The sequence below is a fragment of the Scleropages formosus genome, chromosome 11 (assembly GCF_900964775.1).
Source record: "Scleropages formosus chromosome 11, fSclFor1.1, whole genome shotgun sequence".
NCBI lineage: Eukaryota > Metazoa > Chordata > Actinopteri > Osteoglossiformes > Osteoglossidae > Scleropages > Scleropages formosus.
In genome coordinates, this window is record NC_041816.1 from 30,316,571 (window position 1) to 30,338,698 (window position 22,128).

At 47.6% G+C, this 22,128-nt stretch overlaps 2 protein-coding genes across 6 annotated transcripts; one reads left to right on the plus strand and one right to left on the minus strand.

Annotated features, from left to right (window-relative positions):
- Positions 1 to 9,542: 9,542 nt before the first annotated feature.
- lyar (Ly1 antibody reactive homolog (mouse)) lies at positions 9,543 to 16,154 on the minus strand. The gene is made up of 8 exons (XM_018735346.2): positions 15,973 to 16,154; positions 15,476 to 15,590; positions 15,174 to 15,281; positions 13,516 to 13,599; positions 13,075 to 13,408; positions 12,535 to 12,582; positions 10,546 to 10,631; positions 9,543 to 9,963 (listed from the first exon to the last, which is right to left on the minus strand). The coding sequence occupies exons 1-8, from the start codon at positions 16,092 to 16,094 to the stop codon at positions 9,826 to 9,828; spliced, it is 1,035 nt and encodes a 344-aa protein (XP_018590862.2). The 5' UTR covers positions 16,095 to 16,154; the 3' UTR covers positions 9,543 to 9,825.
- A 56-nt stretch (positions 16,155 to 16,210) lies between these two features.
- On the plus strand, positions 16,211 to 22,128 carry zbtb49 (zinc finger and BTB domain containing 49). Of its 5 annotated transcripts, none has more exons than XM_029256522.1 (8): positions 16,211 to 16,929; positions 17,684 to 18,079; positions 18,703 to 19,697; positions 19,795 to 19,841; positions 19,931 to 20,004; positions 20,126 to 20,208; positions 20,930 to 21,091; positions 21,379 to 22,128. In XM_029256522.1, the coding sequence occupies exons 2-8, from the start codon at positions 17,928 to 17,930 to the stop codon at positions 22,032 to 22,034; spliced, it is 2,169 nt and encodes a 722-aa protein (XP_029112355.1). In that variant the 5' UTR covers positions 16,211 to 16,929; positions 17,684 to 17,927; the 3' UTR covers positions 22,035 to 22,128. The 5 variants fall into 5 exon arrangements, with proteins under 5 accessions (XP_029112355.1, XP_029112356.1, XP_029112359.1 ...); XM_029256523.1 differs by having other exon boundaries at positions 17,877 to 18,079; XM_029256524.1 differs by lacking the exon at positions 16,211 to 16,929 and having other exon boundaries at positions 16,936 to 17,713; positions 17,877 to 18,079.

The following is a 22,128-nucleotide window of genomic DNA, read 5'->3' on the forward strand; positions in this document are numbered from 1 at the left end:
TCCGCAAGCAAGTCCGCCATCTTGTTTGTATGCGAAAAGGACTCGACTTCCTGTTCTGTGCCTCTCGAGCTATCGCGTAGACGGTGTTCTGTGTTTAAGGGTCTTACTATAAGTTGTCTGAGCAACGTTTATAGTATAACAACACTTTTACACTCCAGGCTACTTGCATAGAGTAACAAATTAAAGTAAAGGCAGCTGATGCTACTTTTCATGTGAAAAGTTGTGTCATTGTGTTTTCCTTCTTAATCCAAACCAAAGAAAATTGTCGAATCGAATGCCATTATTTTTTACAATATTACATTTGCTATTTGAATTTTGAAAAAGCACAATTTTATGGTTATATCATTTTCACGCAACACTGAAAATGCTATCTGTGACTACCAGCTGCTATTGCAGTGGTTGGAGCTGCTGCCTTGGGAACTGAAGGTTATTGGTTTAAATCCCACCTCCTGTTGCATTACCTCTGAGCAAGGTTCTTACCCTAAATTACTCCAATAAAATCACCCATCTCTACAAATAATCATAAGTTGCTTTGGAGACAAGTGTCAGCCAAATGCATAAATGTAAATCCATATCAACAATGCATAACTGTGTAGACATTTTAAAATTGTCCTGAAATAAGAGCTTTTATTAGATAAAAGCAGGGGACAAAGATGAGAAAAATATTATGTCTGTGCCACCGCAGTTACTCTATGTCGAGCTTAATGGGTTGAGCACTTGAGTGAGATCTGTGTGATCTGGCATGAGTTGAAAAGGTCATGCAGAGAAACCCCATATGGGGGGTGGGGGGGTCACGATTTCTGAACCCCCCACAGAGCAGCTGATTTGGGGTCAATGGTGAGGGCATAATGCATCTGACTCAACAGCCAAGAAGATGCAGTAAAGATAACCGGGGTTTTGGTATGCAGCTAGGTAGCTTTTATTACCATGTTTAACAGTTACAGGTGCCAAGAAATGGTTGAAACAAGCTTGATAAGACAATGGGCCTGTTTTGTACACAGAATCTCTGAAAAGAGAAAGGAGGAGATAGTGTTTCGCAAAATCGCAAGCCAAATTCTGGTGTACATAAGACACAATAGGTTTAACGACACAGCAGGGCTTGACGCCAGCTACATTTCAGAAGGGGGCTCTAAGAGGATCAGGGTTTCGAGTGCAGGGGCAACAAGACTTTTAGAAGAAAACGATACGGAAAAAAGACGGGGGGTGAGAGCAGTGTAATTAATCAGAACCAAGGGTGACCAGACATGAAGATATTGAAGCTTTTGTGGCACTCTCTTCCAATCCAATGTTAGATTATAGACTAGAACAGGAGGAGGTGGGCATATCCGTCATGTTTCTTCCCATGCCATACAGTAAGTACTGGTGGCTCGGCGCTCCGGGGCACCATCTTGCTTTCGCGCCACTCTCTGGGCTCTTTCGCTTCACACACAACTCATTTGTTCTGCAAAAATGCATGTGGATTAACGTTTTCACAGGACAGATAATGAGTCCTCATAATTTCAGAGGAAAAGTTCTGGGCAATGGAAAACAGAACCAAGTCACATGATGGACAAATAATATGAAAAGCCCTATAAAGGTCATGTATTACAATGACATGTATTTACACAATGCTGTGCTAAAGACGTCAGTTGCACTGGGGCCGCTTGCACTTACAGGGCCCCATACTGATGATGCACTGACTGCCGTTTCCTTTGGCACTATAGAAGTAAAGACTTTCCGCTTCATAAACTTCACACCTTCAGTTCAGTTCAATTCAATTTATTTTTATAGAGCGCTCTTCTCACGCAGTGACACAGAGCACTTTAACACAGGCACAAGGCAAGAAAAACAGATAGAAACAAAGAAGACGGTCAACTAATGGCTACCATAATGAAGAACTTATTATAGAGCTATAAGTATACCTACTGGCCACCGGGGAAAGGAACAGAAACTCCCAACTGAAGGTTGAGGGAGAAAAAAACCTCTGGGGGTCCACGGGCCAGTGGTAGCCCACCCCTCCTGGGCATTCTAAAAAATAACAATTTGTAAGCCAGTGCGTAACAAGTAATGATGATAATGTTGGTGAATGGCATCTTGGATCTCCAGCTCGGCACGGAACGTCTCGATCGTCACGGCAGATGGACATCATCCTCCGTCAGCACTGGATTCGTCTGTCACCACTGGCCGGCCTCCTCAGGTCTTATGTAGCGAGATAGTGCTCAACGAGAAGATAGGACAGAGTTAGTAATTTGTTACTTAAGTAAATTTAATATGCATTTTTATAAAGGTGATAAAAACAACCATTATAAACCTTCTAAACTTACACACAGCAGAGTACTGCACTGTACTGTAACAATGCTCATACTGCTTACTGATGAATTTAAAATGCCAAGTTTTCCTTTGGCCAAACTGTGTGTCCGGTCCATTTACATTGATTCATGTAGCAAACCGTTTTCTCCAAATTCTCCAAATTTAGTTGCGGCGGACTGGCGTCCCGTCCTGGGTGTGTCCCCTCCCCCTCCAGCCTTGCGCCCTGTGTTGCCGGGTTTGGCTCTGGTTCACTGTGACAAGCGGTTTCAGACAGACAGTGCGTGTGTGTATTTTTATAGAGCTCATCAAAGTGACGTAGATCTCAGAGAACAATACAATGAGTGCATTACATGAATGCAAGGAGAGATTTAGATGCAGACATGTGATTCTAGAGTACGGTCCATTTGTCACTTACCATGGTATAAAGCAGTGTACATTACATGAGGTGTTATTCTAGTGGCATATAGGGTTTTTTAAAAAAACACCATTACCAATACAGTAACAAATTAAACTCCTGTAACACTAAGAGGGTCATGCTCAATATCTACTGCCTATGCACTGGATTTTTGACAAAAAGGTAAAGTTCCCAGAAAAATATCTCTAAGAATAATATAGAGTTCATACTGCAGAAGCAAGAAAAAGAAGGGGAAAGTGTATCTGAGTGAAAAGCAGAGATTTATCGTTTTCACCCTGCCAAAAAGAGGCCTCCCATGTCTCGGAAGTGCTGATCTACTCGGCATGGTAGAAGACCTTCTGAGAAGAAACATGTACTTTTATACACGTTTCTTCTCTGCATCTCTTTAGCTTTTATGAACTGGAAAGTAAAAATCTGTGAGCAAGGAGCAGGGGGTTGGGTACAATTCACACCCACCCGTGTACTCCTCACCATCTCTCAAGCCCTGCTGTGTTGACTCGACCTGGGTCAAAAACCATACAGCTGAGTCCCGCCGCACTGCAGGACATTCAGTAACAGGGAGCGGCAAAACAAGGAGGAGCCCAAGGGGAGAAAAAGGATCATTTACCGCGACAGGACTAATGAAAAAACTGACTGGACTCATGTTGGTACAGAATTTCTCCGTGGAATAGCCGAAGTGTGAGCCACACCATCCAGAGCCCGAGGTGGCGCTGTAGTTGTGGACGTGGTCTCCTGTCACCAAAGAGGTTATGAACCATGAAGTGGAAACTGTTTCAGTAGAAACCCTGGGGTAAAAATGAATAAAACTTCCATTTCAGTTCAATTCCAAATGAAAGGATTCAATAATGGATAAGTGAATTGAAAATACTGTAATACAAGTGATTCAAAGAAGGTCCAACTGAGAAGTGAGAACTGTTCTAAGCGCTCAAGGACCTCATAGTTCCGCCTGGTTTTGCTCATCTCTGTTGATCGTGTTTCATTACTTTTCAAAGTCAAAGTGGATTTATTGTCATTTCAACCATATACAGTTGGTGCAGTAACACAGTGAAACAAAACAATGTTCCTCCAGGACCCTGGTGCTATACAGAAACAACTCAGCGCTTCCTACATAATAAACAATAAATATAAATTTATTTATTCATATGTACAAACATAATAATAAATTTAAACAATAAAGGGTGTAAATGTAAACTTACTAGTTAGGTTTTAGCAGCAATTTAAAGAAGAGGAGTGCAAAAAATTGCCAAGGGAGTGGAATAGTGTTCAGTTGAGTACGTGTGCATGGGTTGGTGTCAGTCTAGCCCCTGGGTACTGAGGAGTCTGATGGCTCCTTCATTCATCTGCTCATCTTTGCTGAGCTCACACTTTACCCCCTTACCATCCATTTTATGTAAGCTGCGCACAGCTGTCCAGAAAAGGGAAAAGGATTTAAAAATGCTGCCGTACCGCAGTGATTTGTGGCGTCTCTGGGAGGTCACCTGGGTGCGCAGACGACAAGCACGCAAACATAGTGTTTCCCGAGAGTTCAAACCCAGGGCCGCCGCGCGAGTCGCACCGCTCCCCTCGGACAGGAGACCCGAGTTCAGAACAAGGGACAGACCCTGGACACTCACGCGGCTGTCTCCTCGCCCTTTGAAGTGTGGCATAAATTAATAAGAGACCTTAAAACCTCACTTCATCCCAGAAAACACAACTTGAATACCTTCGATCGCAAGTAACAGCTTTCCCTAATGCACAAAGTATGTGATATATAATTACAGGTAAGCGCCAGGATGAATGAAGATCAGTGTGGGACTCCAAGGATTAGCAGAACTTCATAAAGAAGGGGATATCTCCTCCGCGGCATGGTGTGTGTGCGTGTGTGCGCGAGCGTGTGGCGGTCGCTGAATCAGACAGCATGAAAACGGAACCGGAGGCCCACGGCAGAGACCCGGCTGTATGGGTCTTCTGTGTACTCGGCCAAATGAGCCTTGGTCGGGGTGCACAGGAATGTGCATTAGCTGCTCCGTGCCAGATTCAGATTCGCCCCTGGTGGCCCTCGCACACACATCCCCCCAAAATAATTAATCCTGGAAAATATTTCTCAGCACGTCGCAAAAAAATGTATGGTTCCACCGGTGTCTCTTAGAGGGCCGAAGAGCGAGTCCCTCCAGAGAAAGCAGAGGAGGCTTTCGGAAGACTGCGCAAGCGGCAGTCAATACCCCCCGTGGTGGTGCTGCCAAAGCATTAGTGGTCCCAGACCATCGTGTGACAGTCCCCCAGGGTCAAAGAGACCTGCACTCTTCAGCACAGAGCAGAGTGCAAGTAGCTTTTGCGTATCAGTTCACTGGACAGCACAGCACTTAAATGTTGTCTTTAATCCAACTTTCCATGTGAATCAGCAATTTTTCTAAATGAGCCAACGGGATCTGTTCATGAGACCTGCTGAACTGCAAATGCCCTCGAAGAGCAACATTCATAATGCGAGCATAACCGTACCATAGCCATACCACAACTGTGTCACTTGCAGAAGTTCTCTGAGAACTGTGCAGTTGTTGGGTGCGTGGAGACAAGTGACCATGTGGAGGACAGGTGTCCAACTGAGGACTTTGTTTCATAGTGTGAGGTGAAAGGAGCAAGGAGGAGGTGCAGATGGTAAACTTTCCTCTTGTCAGGGAGCCCTTGTGCAGTTACTACTGAAAGAACAGACATGGAGGATCTTCCCTCCTACAGATAGCTGAGGTCTATACCGATGAGCAGCTCTTTCTCGGAAGGCTGAGCTCATTTAACCTCCTCATGTTCTACCAGACTCCAGTCACCAGTCTCATCTTTGACACTGCTGAGTGCTGGGGGAACGTCTCTGCTGGCGAGACCCTCCACCTCAAGAAGCTGGCGAAGGAAGCAGGTTCTCTCACTGGTTTGACCCCCGCCTCCCCGAGTGCAGGCGGTGGCGGTGGACACGGACACAATGAGGAGGAAGTTAGAGTCCATTATGGACAATGGCGCAGAGCCCCTCCACGAGGGGATCGCCATGAGCTCCCACAGTCACCGGATTGTTCACTTATGGAGCTTTTGAGGACCTTCTTGCCAACAGCTGTGGGCCTCCATGATGCCATTCATTTTAAATAACTGCGAGTTTAGTGATGATTACTGGATTTACCATGATGACACTCTACCAGCAGTGGCACAACGACCGATCAGAAATTTGAGGCGCTAAAATATCAGCGATAGTACTGCGAGGAGTGGTAAATCCTGTAAATGGTGTAGGGAAACAGGTTCACTGGGACACCTGGGGACATGGTACCGAACGTCCATCCTGTACAGCATCAGCTTAGTTCGGTTTCCTCTTGCTGCTCCTGGACGGGGTCACGATGGTCAGTGACACTCAGGGACAGTGTTGGAAATGTTCACTGAATTCTGGGTGTAAACTACTCAGAAAAAAGCTATTTGAAAACCTCAGTAAGACCCCAATGGAAGGGGCTGCAGTAAGCAGACGGGACGAATAAAGTTGTGTTTGAACAAACGGAAAACAGACGAGTACTATAAGGTTTCTCATGCAAGGGTGCAAAACGATATTCGTGTTTCCTGAGAACATTTGTTGAAAAAACCAGCCAAACAACATGGAAATTCTGAAAGGCTCATGACGTCAGTTCCAAGTTTATATTACAGGTTCTTTTTCATACTATTTACACTCCCAAGCAGGTTCTATAAACAAAATATCTTCAATTGTTAAAGAACCAAAAAGGACCGTTTAAAAAATGTTTTCCCCATGAACACACACACAGGCTGAAGCCGCTTGTCCTGAGTGGGGTCGCGGCGAACCGGAGCCTAACCCAGCAACACAGGGCACAGGGCTGGAGGGGGGAGGGGGACACACTCAGGACGGGATGCCAGTCCATCGCAAGGCACCCCAAGCAGGACTTGAACCCCAGGCCTGCCAGAGCAGAACCCAGCCAAACCTGCTGCGCCACCATGCCACCACGCCACCACCCCCATGAACACATGCAAAGATTTTTTTCTCCAGTTTACACACAATCTGAAAACGAATCCTTGTCTGTTAAACCCTACGCACAAGTTTCTTCGTAAAACACCACGCTCAGCAATGAAAGGTCAGTCAACGCTTCACACACTGCTCTCCATATTAGCACGAGTGAACTTTGGGACGGAGGACAGCAGCACCCAAGATGACGAAACGGAAGGATGCGCGTGTGAGGAGCTCGAAAAGCGTAAAAAGAACACTTCTGCTCAACTGTGGGTGATTTTGGTTTACCGTGTTCCTACCAACGCTAGGACAAGAATAGAAACGGTCCCAAGTGCGGCCAAATCTGCGTCACTTCATTCATGTTTCTGTAATTTGAACGTTGTGCGGCTAAGAGAGGTAACTGTTCACACACTGCGGTACTGTACCCTGCATGTTGCTGTGTCAATGCAAGCGGTAAGCAGCCTGAAAACACATGATGCCACATGAACTTGAGAGCCATGTTTATATGCGGTATGCAGTAGTTTGCAGAACCGAGAGACACGGAACTGATCATAACAGACCACCCATGCGTAAGGAAATGCCATTTTAGTCAAGGTGCGCCGTCTTCAGCTGTAGAGCACCTAAACTTTGGAATAGTCTGCCAGGACTATAAAAATGCTCAAGAATGCCCCACCTGCATCAGCCCTTAAATCCAGGCTTAAGACTCCTGTGTTCACTCTGGCATATCTATGCTGGCTGTAATTCATTTACTGTGCTTTCTTTTTGTACAAAACACTCATCTCATTATGCCATTAGTTACTATCCTTTTCTTTCTTGTTGAGTACTGCTTTCTTACGATGAGATCCGAGGAGGCCGGCTATGATACCAGCACTTCAGGTTGACGGAAGCTGACGACTTCAAGACACGGTGTATGAGATGTGTCCATGTAAACCGGGACATCGAAGTCATTAGCATTCAGTTGTAATTTTTTCAACCAGAAAAAAAATGCATTTTTCTGCATTTTTTCACTGTAAATTGAATTGTCCTTTTTTAAATCTAGAATGCCCAGGAGGGGTGAGCAGTCACTATCACTTGGACCCCAAGAGGTTTTTTTCTCCCTAGCCTTTCAGACAGGAGTTTGTTCCTTTCCTCTATGGCCAGTAGGCCTACAGCTTTAATAATGACATAGTTATTGCAGCAATTTAATGTACAGCCATACCCCGCATAATGTCCTATCGAACTACATCCATTTGCTTATACGTCCATGGTCCCATAAGAAAATAAAAGAAAGTAGAGAACTTCAGAAAGCGGGACGTAGCGGACGTAAGAAACTTTTAAGCAGCCATATGCACACACGTGATTGCCCAGAGAGGTGACTGTGCTGCCGGGCGTACGATGTTAAATTACCTATAGTTTATAATACAGTATACATATGTTTTAAGTCATAATAAACACGTATGTAACTGGTTTATGTTTGATGGTTATTGTAATGTACTTTCAATCATTATTACCTTAAAAAATAGTTTACTGTACAGTACAGTACAACAATACGTGTGTGATCACGCATCAGTGGCATCACCGCAGCAGACCGGCATCTCGCTCATTCAAGTTCACCCTGTCTATCTTGTTCCATTATCCAGTCTCCATATTAAAGTTTTTATAACGCATCCACCCTTAAGTTCATAATGGGCCCAAAACACAGCACAACCAGCCCCAGTGATAGCAGCAGGAAGAAGATACGAAAGAGCATTGATTTGGACGAGAAGCCAAAGATTATTAGGCAGTACGGAGGTGGAAAGTCGGTCAACGCTATTGCACGTGACTTCCAGAAGTCACACTCGACCATCACGACGATCCTGAAAAGCAAAGAAAAAAATTATTCAAGCAGTAAAGGGATCTGCTTCCATGAAGGCTACGAGAGTGACGAAGATGAGGGAGGGCCCAATATCGGGAAAGTTGCTGAGCACGTGCATCGAAGATCAAACACAAAAGCGAATCCCTCTCAGCAGCATAACCATCACAGCTAAGGCAAAAAGTTTATTTGAGATGCTGAAAGAGAAGGCAGGACCCAAATACGATGTAGAATTTAGCGCTAGCTCCGGATGGTTCAGCAAGTCGGCGAGTGCTGATGTCAAGGCAGCGTACCAAGTACTGTACAGTAATATAAAGTTGTACAAGTATTGACTGAACTTACCGTTCCCATACAACAACAACAAAAAGGTTGTTCAAACAGCATCCTATTCCTCAGAACGTATCTGGGACGTTATGCGAGGCATGACTGTATAGCCAACCATTTTATTTGAATTAGGCCTCTGACCCTTTGTTCAGCACTGTGTCACTTTGTGAGAAGAGCGCTCTATAAAAATACATCAAATTAATTTAAATTTTACTGACATTTCCTGCAAATGGTGTCTCTAGGCTGTGGGAAACACAAAATGGAAGCTCTGTGGTTCATTTTTCAAGGTACTTGTCTCAAACCATGTATATCGTAACCCCTCTGCATTTGACACAGGAGTACCACGTGTGGTTTCAGAGGAACTCAGACAGAGATCTGTGCTGTACCAAAATGCGCAAACATATTTTTTTAAAACATACTTTAAGGAGTGTACTTTGACACCATATGATGGCCCATTGTCACATATGTAGTCACGTTTTGTTGGACTTCTTTTCAACATTCATGTTTGATGTCAGCATGACTGTTGTGATTACCAGTTTTCAAAACCAGTCAAGCTGCAGCCTGACAAAGTGGAGGAGAAGATGAAGTACTGCAGCCATTAGGTCCTGCGAGGTCCAACACCACCATGGACCCACATGGCTAAGACCATCGACTCACCTCCAAGCATCACCATCAGGACGATCCTGTCCAAGTAGGACACAGGAACAGATTCCTAAGCTACACGCTGTCGCTCACTTTTACAATGGTGGTCATTCAATTACAATTATAACAATCTGCTGATTTTCAAGGCTCTTGTGGGTAAAGTTGCACTTGGATGGAAAACAAAACTGAATGGCTCAAAAGCAAGTCACCTGATGCTTCTGACATGAGGCCAGGGTAGTATAGATTTCTGCTTTTTATATTTTTTATTCTAAAAAAACTGAGTAATTCCAGGAAACATGTATAAACGGTTGCGAAAAACTGAAACTCAATTCATGAATGCAAACCTTCAGCAGTACTGTGAGCTCATTTCACAAGTCTGACTTTTTCTTTCAAAACTCTGAACTTGGAATTACTGTTGACCTTCTTGTTGAACAAAGAGAGCAGCTCTTCCTCAGACCTGAAGTTCCCTTCCCCACTGAAAGCATAATAAGCAGCAAGGACCTGAAAAAACACACAAACAATTAAACAAATCAGTACAGTACAACACTACAATTTTTTCCCCTCTGCACAGCATTGTACTTTTTTCTTATTTAACCTTTAATATTGGACTCTACATCCATATTGCATTTTTCTTCTCAAATACATTCTATTTTGCTGTACATTTCTAATACATTTTTATTATATTTCCATCATTTAACATTTTTTATCTTTATTTATTTTATCATATTTTCATCATTATATATTTTTAATATTTCTGTAGTATATTTCTAATTTCTACTTCATTTGTATTGCCTTTTATTATCTCTAGTATTAATCTGTATCACAGACAGGCGGAAAAGCATTTCACTGCACGTCGTAAGTATGATTGTGTACGCGACAAATGAAACTTGAACTTGAAATGACACCCACACTGATGAAATAAGCAGTAAGAGAAATATGACAGCAGCAGACGTGAGCCAGACTTAAACAACACAAACACACCTGGAAACAGACACACCCAAGAGAGAATAAGAGAAAAATGTATCTGCATCCAGCCAAAACACACACACACACACACACACACACACACACACACACACACACCTTCCTCCTAAGTTTTTTCATCGGTATTCCTTCCTCAGGGTACTGCCTCAGGATTGCTTTTATGGTCCCCTTCCAGTTGAATTTACCTTACAGGGGGTAGGTGAAAGGACAGAGTGGGGAAAAAGGGTTCAGAGATGTTACTTGTGGCAAGATCAATCAGACATGCAGTCAAGTCAGTAAACAGGACCCAGCAGGTCACATGGTCTAAAAAGGTCTCTGGGAGAGGGCTGTCAATATCCTGTTTAGGAGATGTCACTCAAACAAATTACCTTTCACAGCAGTGACAAAATGAGGTGAACATGTAGGCAGGATTACTTCGAATCAAGATGCACTTTTTTCCCCGAGAGAGATGGACGTGGTAACATGCTTTAAGTGAACCTTAACCCTTAAAAGTGGCCATTTTTTGGTGCTTGAAATGTAGCAGAGTAAAATACACCAAGACTCAAACAGATTAACTACATATTTTAACTGATGAGGGGCTGAAAAACACAGTATTTCCTTGTGCCACATGACTGGGACTCCTGTCTGCTGAGCACACTCAGTGTGAGCTCTAGAGCCCCACCCAAGAAAGATGGTTTTTACACAGCAGCTAACTCTACAAACCCACGTCAAATGGGACGGGAGCAGTTAGAACTACTGCCTTTGGATCAAAAGGTAGCAGGTTCGATCCCAGCCTCTGGCTGTTGTACCCTTGAGCGAGGCACTTGCCCTAAATTGCGCCGGTAAAATTACCCAGCTGTATAAATGGGTAAATAGCTATGAATAGCTTGTAATAACTATAACCTTACCATTGTAATTCGCTCTGGAGAAAAGCATCAGCATAATGAATAAATGTAAAAACATACAAAATGGATTAAGACAAGACACTCAGCAATTTTTTTTCTCTCGCTTCTGGCTCCGTTGTGATGGAACAACCTCTCCCTTCTCACTCAGAACTGCTGAATCTCTGTCTACATTTAAAAAGGGTCTGAAAACTGACCTCTTCCAGACTCACTTTGCCCATTATCTCTCAAGCACATGTGAGGTGGAAATGTTCATTCGAGATTCAAATGTTTAAATGTTCATACACCATAACTCTATGATTATACCCGGATAACCCTTTACAAAGCTACTCCTGTAATGTAACATAAATGTTTATATAGCTCAAAAGAAAAAACCAGTCTAGGAAGGTGACTGGAAATCATTGATCCTCTGAAAGTTTTATGCAGCTACTTGTGTGATGATCATTTGTTCATATGGTGGAAAGAAAGACTAACTGCACTTAAGAATCACACGTCTGCATCTAAGTGTCTCTTCCTGCTAATGTAATGAACACACTGTATTTTCTATGAGATGTTTGTCGCTTTGGAGAAAAGCACCTGATAAATAAAAACATATCAAGACTGAACGCCTTTCACAGTAAAGACGAGACGAACAGGAGTTTGAGACCCACAAAGGGAAAGGGACTAGAGGAAAATGGGGGAGGATTTCAGCACGTTGTGATTCTGTATGTACTGAATGGACTCCGTCCAAATACTTTTTTTCCCTTGTGACATGGAAAAATGGTAGAGAAGAGGTACCAACACTGTGCACGCAGCGCCCCCTAGAGCTTAGGATCACATGCACATGCTGCTGTTACACATTTTCCTTGTGTTTTCCTCTAAAGCAACTTAGATCGATACAGCTGGGTAATTGTTTCTGGGGTAAGTGTACTGATGAAGGGTGCTAGATCGGCAGCGGGATTCAAAACCCAGGAGCTGGAGAACGAAAGGCACCGCACTTCGCCACCTGCAGCACATTCATAAATACAGATATGTGCACATAAAGGAACAGTAAAGGAATTTTAAAGCTCTGTATATCTAAGCTTACGCAATCCACCAGTCTAAGCAACTGAATGTTAACATGACGCGAAAACATGGCAGCCTGTGGTTCTGTCACTGTGGCAGGACTGAGAAATAGCTCCTAAGCCACTTCACAACTATAAATTCCCCTTCACGCACGTCAGGTTACCTTTGGGGCTCTGCTCCTCTTCGTCATTCTCTGCATTCTCCTCGGAGACTGGCGTGGGGAGGCAGTAAAACACAGGAGTTCAGTCAGGTTAGCAAGCAGCTCTAAAGCTTTCAGAAAAAGCAGTTATCTATTAAAAAAACACCTGCAGGACCCACTGAGGACAGAATTGTCACATGTTCATCAGTGGGTGACCAAGCAGTTAATGAAAGTGCATTAAAGAGGAACTTTATGACAGTACGAGTGTAATTCATGTGTAACTAATACCGGTCTTATCATTACGTGTATACGTGTATTAGCCGTAACTTTTTACATTCTTTTTATTTAATGGCATACACGGTCGTTTATTCACTCTGCATGCACTCACATACGTCCTAAGCTGCCATTGTACTGACCCATGAGAAATAAAAGATAATTAGTGCCCAAAGCAGTTGAAACCTGCACTGCAGGAACTACAGAACAAAGTGTCGAGAAAGCTAGTGTCTCCCGAAAAAGGGTTCTGCTGGGAAGAAGAGAGCTCCCCCTGCCCTGCCCAGTGCCCACCGTCTTCCGTGTCCCGTTTACGTTTCTTCTGCTTCCTGGTGTTCGGCTCCTCTTCCACGTTGTTCTCGCTCTTGTTTTCTGCTCCTTCCTCTTTGGACTCCTCCACCCCTCTCTTCCTCTTTTTCTTCCTCTTCTCAGCAGGATCATCCTGTTCTTCTACCTTTCCTGTTCCCAACTCCTTCAGCTGCTTCTTTTTCCTTCTCTCCTCCTTTCGCTCTCGCTTGCTCTTCTCCTCCGGTGCAGCACCCGTGCCGCTGTTCTGCTGCATTTTCATTTTCTCAGTGCCGTTCTCAGCGGGGCCCGACACTTTGGCGTCCTGCTGAGTGTTGCGTGTCTGATTTGGACGCCAGAGTCACAAGTGAGATAAAGCAACATTCCGAGATGAACTATAAATACACAAACGCATGAATGCAATGGAAGAAACTAAACAAGCAAACTCACATTATCGGTTGCTGCTGAAAAAATCTCCCACACTTGGTCATGCAGGGCTAGATTATGGATTTTCAAGCTGTTCTTCATCCAGTTCTGCCGAAGTTTGGGGGAAAACAAAGTGTGTTGACAAGGTGATTTCATTGCACAGGAAGAGCACACAACAGTAATAAAAGACTACACCTCGTGGAAAGTGAAATCCCAAACCACTCCGCTTGCATGAGAGCAACTTGAGCTATAAGGTAAATTCATCTTGTGTCCAATCGCACAACTGGCAGCACTTAAAGCACACAACTTCCCAAATCCCCATTTTAGTAAAGGTGACACAAACACTGAAGAGCACCTGTTCGCATTTTCCTGCTCGTTTGAGGTGGTACTGTAGCGTAGCGGTTAGAGCTACTGCCTCTGGCCCAAAGGTCGCAGTTTCGAATCCCACCTCCAGCTGTAGTGTCCTGGAGCATGGTACTTACCCTAAATCATTCCAGTAAAATTTCCCAGTTGTGTAAATGGGTAAAAAAGTTTAAGTAGCTAAACAGTCACTTTGGATAAAAGCATAAGATAAATTAATAAATGTCATCTACTCCTTAGAAGCGACAGGTCACAGAAAAAGGCACCCAAACAGAGCAGAGGGGTGGGACCACCGACTCACTCAGAGCGCTGGTGGGTGTCGCTGAGCAGTAACAAGGCGATGAACACTGCATATGTTTCTGGGATAAATCAGCGAACAGGGATGACTTTATAGGGGACTGCTGAGACAACGTACTGAATATAACTGACAATTGGTCTTAAAATTTCTTTGTATGTAAATGTTCATGGATCTTTTCATTAAAAAAAATGTAGGAAGGTAATCAGGATTCGTCTATCCGGAGTCTAATGACCCAATTCGTGCAATGAAGAAAGAATAAATAAACTAGGTTTACTTAAGAATCACATGTCTGCAGCTATGTCTCTCTTTCTCCTAATGTAATAAACACGGTGTCACAGCGAGTAGCGCTGCTGCCTCACAGTGCCTGGGTGGTGCGAAAGAATGTGGGTTCGATCCCCGCTCAGTCTGTGTGGAGTTTGCATGTTCTCCCCGTGTCTGTGTGGGTTTCCTCCGGGTGCTCTGGTTTCCTCCCACAGTCCAAACATATGCTGTTCAGGTTCACTCATAGTGTGTGAGTGACACAGACAGTGTGAGTGTTCCACTGATGTGTGGATGAGTGACCCATTGTATGTAGTGTATCTAGCAGTGTAAGTCACCGTGGTGAATAAGGTGTGTGGGTTGATAACACTACATAGAGTTCAGTGGAAGTTGCTTTGGAGAAAAGCGTCTGCTAACTGAATAAATGTAAATGAACGAACTGTATTTCTCTGAGATGTACGCCGCTTTGGAGAAAAGACCGAAAAATTAATAAATGTAAATGACTCAAAAGGCACCTGTTCTGAGCTTTTACTAAAACTGACTTTGGGACCAGGAGGTTATTTCAAACCCATCTGTTTGTAGATACGATCGTGTTCACGGAGTCCCTGAACCGCCACCGAGGTGACGGGGAGAAGACGCCTTCGAGACGAACCTTGAGCCACACTTACATGCGAGGAAAGCGCTTCCCTACTCCAGGCGAACGGAGAAACGGGTCGGCGGTCCGAACGGATGCGGCACCAGACACAAAGGCGCTGCATTCGCTTACCTGAAACTTTGCCTTTTTCCTTGGGACGTTGTCGTAGGAGCTAACCTGCTTAAGCACATCCTTCAGCTTGGCACCGATGCCCGGTTTGTTCATGGCTTCATGAATCCTCTGCGTGAAACACGAACCGTTACGAACACGTCACACCAAGAGCAGCCAGCAAACGCGTACGTAAAAACACAGGGGTATCCACGTTCTCAAGCATCTAGTGCCGCTTTCACGTCACGCTCAGCTCAGCTCAGCTCAGCGCTCGTGCCTCAGTGAACGCAGACAGCGCGTTTGTCCCGAAAGCACGCGCGTCTCACCTGAATCCACTGCTGCTGCTTGAGGTCTCCTTTGTTGGACCTGGGTTCAAACTCCTTACCCCCGTACTTCTGATCCTCACTGATGCACTTTGTGTGCGTTTTGTAGGCATCTCCCCTGTTCGGTGCGGGAAAGAGGATCGTAGTAAAGCATCAGTACCTTACCGCCCGGGGCGTACCCACACCGGACGAGCACCTACTGAGGACTGCTGGAGGGAGGGAGGGATGGATGTGCTCCGGTGCTGCGCAGTGATTCAGTGGTTCAGTGGTTGTTACTGCAGGAAGTGGAGACCTAAGTTAAGAAAGTGCTGCAAAGAGACACGAGGAGGAGCTGCGAACAACGACATCATCATCCTGAGGGACACGATGGTGGCACATGATCATGGACACAGAGACGAAGAGAAGCAGCGGGGCGGTAGAGTCAGTGAGCCCCAAACCTGAATGAATGAATGAATGAGTGAGTGAGTGAGTGAGTGAGTCAGTCAGTCCGAACGACCCACCAAAAGTCCTGGCCGCAGTCGATGCAGGACAGCCCCTGCGCAGCTCTGCACGCCGGCCTGTGTTTGTCCACCTGCGCTTTCTTCAGGGACTCGCCGCACGCATTGCACGCGAAGAACACCATGCTGGAGCACACCACGGCAAAGGCGACACAGCGCACACACAACTTTCCGGAAGTCGGTTCCCCACGTTGGCCGGAGCGAGCACGAGGCGTGCGACCGTGTTTTCCTTCCGGCGAGAACAAGCGGGTCCATGCGAGGCGGTTCCGTGCGGAAAGCGCGGTAGAGCTCCCACGAAGCACCATGTGCGGCTACGAAATATACTGTACTTCGTGGAAGGCATTTTTCCACAAGTGTGAACTCTCTCATTCGTTGTTTGCTTTTGAACGTGTATTTTATTTAACCGTAGGGCGCTAGCCATCAACACGGAACGCAGCCCGCAAAAATACGAAATTAAAATTATTAACGCATGCAGCTGAGCAAGCGTTCGTTGCACTTGAAATCAGTCAGAGTCACTGACGTAGAACTAAAACTCTAAAACTGGGACTGCTATCGTGGTCTCCTTACCTACACTTACACCTGGCCTAACGGACCTTACGTATGAGGAGCACTGATTAATTTACGAATGCGTCGGTCGAAGAAAAGTACTGACGTGATGTACAGACGGTACACACAAACTTGGTGTAACGATCATGAGAGATAGTAATTAGGGTGTGGACGAATGAACATGCCCGACAACACACAGGAATTGTACTACAGTAAAGTGCGAACACAGCTGTTTATTGTTGCGGGAACAAACACTCCTAGTATTTATCATTTTTATTACAAGAGAATTCCACACTCGTAGCTGAAGAGACGCGCTGACCGCTGCCTGGCGCTCGTGACAACGCCTTCCGAATAGTACCGGAAGTGACGTTGGAGTCCCTGAGGGTCTGGTGACTGATCATCCATATGAAACTGGTGAGGCCACTGCTACTGAACAGCGGAAAACGTCGCATACTCGTAATATTTGCATGCGTTCCTGGGATTTATCCGTCGTATGTCAATATTTTTATTCGACGCGGCATTATGATAAAGCTCACCGAACGCGTGCCGCGATGCTCGTGCGGGGTACCAGGCACTGACGCGCTCACGTTTGCCGACCGAAGCGAAGCGCTGCTGCACCAGCGTTCAGGATTCTTCTGGGCCCAATTTTGTCTTGGCTGGTCTCTCTCTGCGCCGCGATGCCGCACGCGCGCGCCGCGGCGCGGGACAGGCAGTTGGTTCAGGTCAGCTCGCGCGCGCAGAGCAGGCAGGGGGCCCGTCAGACTAGACTAGTAGTCCAGTCCCTGCGGCGCGAGCAGCTGCCGACGACGTACCTCCGTAAACACATGATCATCATGCCATGGCATTAAGTGTTCCTTTCAATATGTCAAATAAGTTCCTGAGTAGTTTCGGCGCCAGCCAGTGTAAACACAGCATCTCCTCCTGCAGGCCCTCAGCCTGGCATGTTGAATATATTGACTGTAAAAAAGGGCTCTTAGTCTTTCCTCGTCATCTGGTACCGAGCTTCGACAGTATGAGCTCCCGGTCTGCGCATGAAAAGTTTTCCATATTTACAGGTTCCATATTATTATTACGCGTTTACTTCCGGACGCTCTTCTTGAAATCAAAATCCTACCTACAAGTATTCACCTATTCACACAGCGGAGTCATTTTTACTGTATCTTTTCAGGGTAAGTCGCTGAGGAAGGCAGGAATACAGGCAAGTGGCATGTGGCCCCAGGACTTTGGCGTTGCCTGGCAACAGCTGTAAACCGCACACCTCCCGGTGCCCTCGGCCTCAGTAACGCGCGGCCTCGCCTCGGTGCAGCGAAAAGTAACCTTGGCCGCCTTGTGTTGTCTTTCGCCGTTCGCGTCTTCCTCAGATGTGATGTCACTTCCTGTCGCCGGGCGCCCCTGAGAAGCGCACAGAGGTCATGGATGCCCTGTCCAGCCACAGCTCGTACCTCCTGCAGCAGCTGCAGGAGCAGCGCATCCAGGGCCTCCTCTGCGACTGCATGCTGGTGGTGAAGGGGGTCTGCTTTAAGGCCCACAAGAACGTTCTGGCAGCTTTCAGTTCATATTTCAGGTAGCGCCTGCGGTCGAGTGTTTCGTGCGCGCCGTTACTTTGGTTCGGTTACTGTGTTTACCACACTCGGTGTAGGAAGCACTGTCAAGGGCAGGGACTGAACTTTCTAGGTTCTCTTCACCCATCAATCCATCCATCCATCGTCCAAGTGCAGGGTCCCGGTGGTCCGGAGCCCATCCCAGTAACTGAAGGCACGAGGAAGGGTACACCTCGGGCAGTATGCCGGTTCCACACACACACACGCAGAGTAGTAAGTCACCCGCTGTTATGTGGGGAGGAGATGCAAAGTCCAGAGACTGGAGCTTCGAGCTACGAGACCTGCTCTAGATTCCACTTCAACGCTACAAATTCTGCTAAAATAAGTTTTACATTTATTTATTTATCAGATGCTTTTCTCCAAGGCGACTTCCAGCGAACTCTATGTAGCATTATCATCCCACACACCTTATTCACCAGGGTGACTTACACTGCTAGATACGCTACTTACGATGGATCACTCATCCATACACTAGTGGAACACACACACTCTCTCTGTCTCTCACACACTTTTATATTGTACATTGTGTTAAAATAAACCCTTGTGCTGCCCGACTCCGCCCCTCTCCACCCTGCTCCACCCCCAGGTCCTTGTTCCAGAACTCCCCCAGTCAGAAGAATGAGGTGTTTCACCTGGTCATCCAAGACGTGGGTGGCATCGGCCAGATCCTCGACTACATGTACACCTCACACCTGGAGGTGAACCAGGACAACGTACAGGCGCTGCTGGACATCGCTCAGTGCCTCCAGGTGCCCAACGTCCTGGGGACGTGTAACGCCTTCCTCAAGTCCTGCACCTCCGCCGAGCCTTCGTTCCCTCTCGCTGGGATGCTGACCTCCGACCCCGCGTGCATCCTGGGAGCGGGCGTGGCGCCGGAGCCCAGTCCGAACGGGCCCTCCTCGGAGGCGTTGCGGAAGCCGCCCTACGGCAGTCCCAACCCGGAGGCCCCGAGGAGCACCCCTTCCGCCCCAACCGACAAGCAGCTGGTCCACGGCTACAAGCTGCGCAACTTCTACAGCAAGCAGTACTTCAAGCAGAGCGCCGCGCAGGGCGGGAACTGCTCTCTGGCGCCGAGTCCCCTGGTGGTGGTGGAGGAGCCCTTCCCGCCTGCCGACGAGGACCGCCAGCCACCTCCCGCCCCGCCCGTGCCGCCGCAGCCCGATCGCACGGGCCCGCCGGGGAAGGCGTCGCCGCTCGGCAGACAACTGCGCCCCAAGAAGACGGTCTACCTCAAGAAGTATAATTACCTGAGGTCACAGAAGGCGCTGGAGGAGCTGAGCTCCGGCACCGAGGACTTTCCAGGGAGCCGTCCCGCAGGGGCTGGCGGCGAGCGGTCCGCGGGGGGAACCGCAGACGCCATCGTTGTCGGCTGCCTCCCGGAGGCGGAGACAGAGGCGGAGACGGAGCTCGTAGCGGACGCCCGCCTCCCCAGCCCGCTGCCGCCGACCGCCGAGGAGCCGCACCCCAAGACGGACGGCGACGCGCTGCCAGCGGCCCAGGTGAAGCAGTACTGCTGCGAGGTGTGTGGGAAGACCTTCAAACACCCCAGCAACCTGGAGCTGCACAAACGCTCACACACAGGTGCGTGTCGTCGCTCTGCGGACACATGCACGCACATACACATACGCACACGAGACAGCGATGACTCAGAACCTGTCCTGTTCTGCTCCTGCTGTAGGTGAGAAACCCTTTCAGTGCAACATCTGTGGGAAGAACTTTTCTCAAGTAAGTTTGTCCAGAACTTCACTCTTAATGTGTCTCCTCAGTTTGAGTGTTTTTCCCAAAAGTAAACGACCCACTTTTTTACCTCGTAGGCAGGAAACTTACAGACACATTTACGTCGACATTCGGGAGAAAAGCCATACATTTGTGAGATTTGTGGGAAAAGGTACATTGTTTGACACACTTCTTGTTTGCATTTTCTTGGTTCGTTTGTGTGTGTGTGTGTGTGTGTGTGTGTGTCCTGGAGCACTTCCACTCACTCTGAAATAACTGATCCAACCCACCAGCTTTGCTGCCTCTGGGGATGTCCAGCGTCACATTGTGATTCACACTGGAGAGAGACCACACCTCTGTGACATCTGTGGACGAGGTTGGTGGAAACACGTACACAGAGTTGATTATAATCTGGAAGAATCCAATAGTTATTGACGGACTTCATCTGGCACAGAGTACAAGTACCGTGTTTAGTCCTAATCCCCACTCATTTGTCATCTGTTGGACAGCCTTGATCTCTGTGCTCTTTGTGGTCCTGACAAAGGTGCCACAGGCAGTGTGACCACACACACACACACACACACACACACACACCCACACCCCCCCCCCCCCCCCCCCCTCTCCCCAGGTCATTCAGTGTAACAAAAACAGAGTAAACATGGAGTAAACACCCCCTGGGCTCTCTGACTGGCCCTTTGACTTAATTATGCTTAGTGCAAGGCATCATGGGAGAAGAAGGTCCTGTTGTAGTGCCAGCATCTGCTAAAGGAGTCCAAACGTAACACAGTAACGCCACTGATTGGTGACAGTCTAGTGTCACAAGTGTGACCAGAGATTTACCCATTTGTGCCACAGTGTGACGTTTACTGTATCACTTCTGGATAAGTACCGTGACTGAGGTAAAACAGTGGTGCAGCAAGGAGCACTTTCTTCCACATTCTTACCCTGAACTGCTCCGGTAAAAATGACCCATCTGTGCGACAGTATACAAACCTAACACTGTACGTTGGGAAAAGTGTCAGCTAAATTATTATTATTATTATTATTATTAATAACAGCATGCAGAGTTACGGTGTGTAACCACAGCATCTCCTCAGGGTTCAGCAACTTCAGTAACTTGAAGGAGCACAAGAAGACGCACACCACGGACAAAGTGTTCACGTGCGACCAGTGCGGCAAGTCCTTCAACATGCAGAGGAAGATGCTGAAGCACAGGGTGCGACACTCAGGGGAGCGACCCTACAGCTGTCAGACGTGTGGTGAGTGGGCGAGAGAGAGCGCGAGAGCCGGAGAGTATCCCACCTCCGGCTGTAGTACCGTTGAGCGAGTTACTTGCCCTGCATTGCTCCAGAAGAGTAAACGAGGGGCAAACAGTACAGTTACAGCGTCACCTCTCTGCACCTCGTGTTTGTGTTCCAGCTCCAGGTGTTACTGCTAAGGGGGTCAGAAAGGCTCTTTACACATCGGGCTGCGTAGTGTGCGTGCGTGTGTGCGTACACGTGCGTGCACGCACTCCGTGCACTGAGTGTGTCTGCTCCTCCTCCAGGGAAGAGCTTCGCAGGCTCCGGTGACCTCAGGAGACACGTGCGCACACACACCGGCGAGAGGCCATATACCTGCGACACGTGCGGCAAGTGCTTCACCCGCTCGGCCGTCCTGAGGAGGCACCGCACCACGCACTGCCGCACCGCCGCCAGCAGCCCCGGGGAAGAGGGGGCAGAGACAGCCGCCATCGAGGGAGCCCCCTTCTCGCAGACCGCTGCTCATGCCGAAGCTCCGCAGGACTTGGAGGCCCGGACCCAAACCCAGGTGGCGACGTCCCTGAGCCCGCCGCCCTCGGCTTCTTTCTCGGAGCTGCGCTCGCCGGGGCCCCACCCCCAGCCCCACCCCCAGCCCCAGCCCCTGCTCCTGCCCCTCTCCCAGCAGGACAAGTGCTCTCAGCCCGACACCCTGAGGCTGCACAAAGCCCAGCTCCAGCAGGATGCATTCGGCTACGCCGAGGAGAGCAGCCCGGCGGGCGAGGAGCCACTACAGGGGTCTCGACCCTCCCTGTCGGCGCTAGACGCTCACTGCGGGCTCCCGCTGGGCAGCCGGGCCAACAGCACCTCCTACAGGAGCAGTGAGGGGCCGTTCTTCTCCAGCGTCACGCTGTGGGGTCTGGCCATGAAGACACTGCAGAACGACACCGACATGGAGCAGTGACCCCCCCCCCCCACCCCCCTTTACTCTTACTTGTTCATTGGATTTAAAGATGTATTTTTCTCCCTTGTATTTCATATATTTCAATAAACTGAGA

Excerpts from the sequence above, each read along its gene's own strand:
- lyar (XM_018735346.2), bottom strand. The coding sequence starts at position 16,094 with ATGGTGTTCTTCGCGTGCAATGCGTGCGGCGAGTCCCTGAAGAAAGCG. Across the intron at positions 13,600-15,173 it reads GGAAAAAGGCAAAGTTTCAG|AACTGGATGAAGAACAGCTT; the intron begins GTAAGCGAATGC and ends AAACTTCGGCAG. Across the intron at positions 10,632-12,534 it reads AGAGGAGCAGAGCCCCAAAG|GTAAATTCAACTGGAAGGGG; the intron begins GTAACCTGACGT and ends ACCCCCTGTAAG.
- zbtb49 (XM_029256522.1), top strand. The coding sequence starts at position 17,928 with ATGGATGCCCTGTCCAGCCACAGCTCGTACCTCCTGCAGCAGCTGCAG. Across the intron at positions 18,080-18,702 it reads GCTTTCAGTTCATATTTCAG|GTCCTTGTTCCAGAACTCCC; the intron begins GTAGCGCCTGCG and ends CTCCACCCCCAG. Across the intron at positions 20,209-20,929 it reads CTGTGACATCTGTGGACGAG|GGTTCAGCAACTTCAGTAAC; the intron begins GTTGGTGGAAAC and ends GCATCTCCTCAG.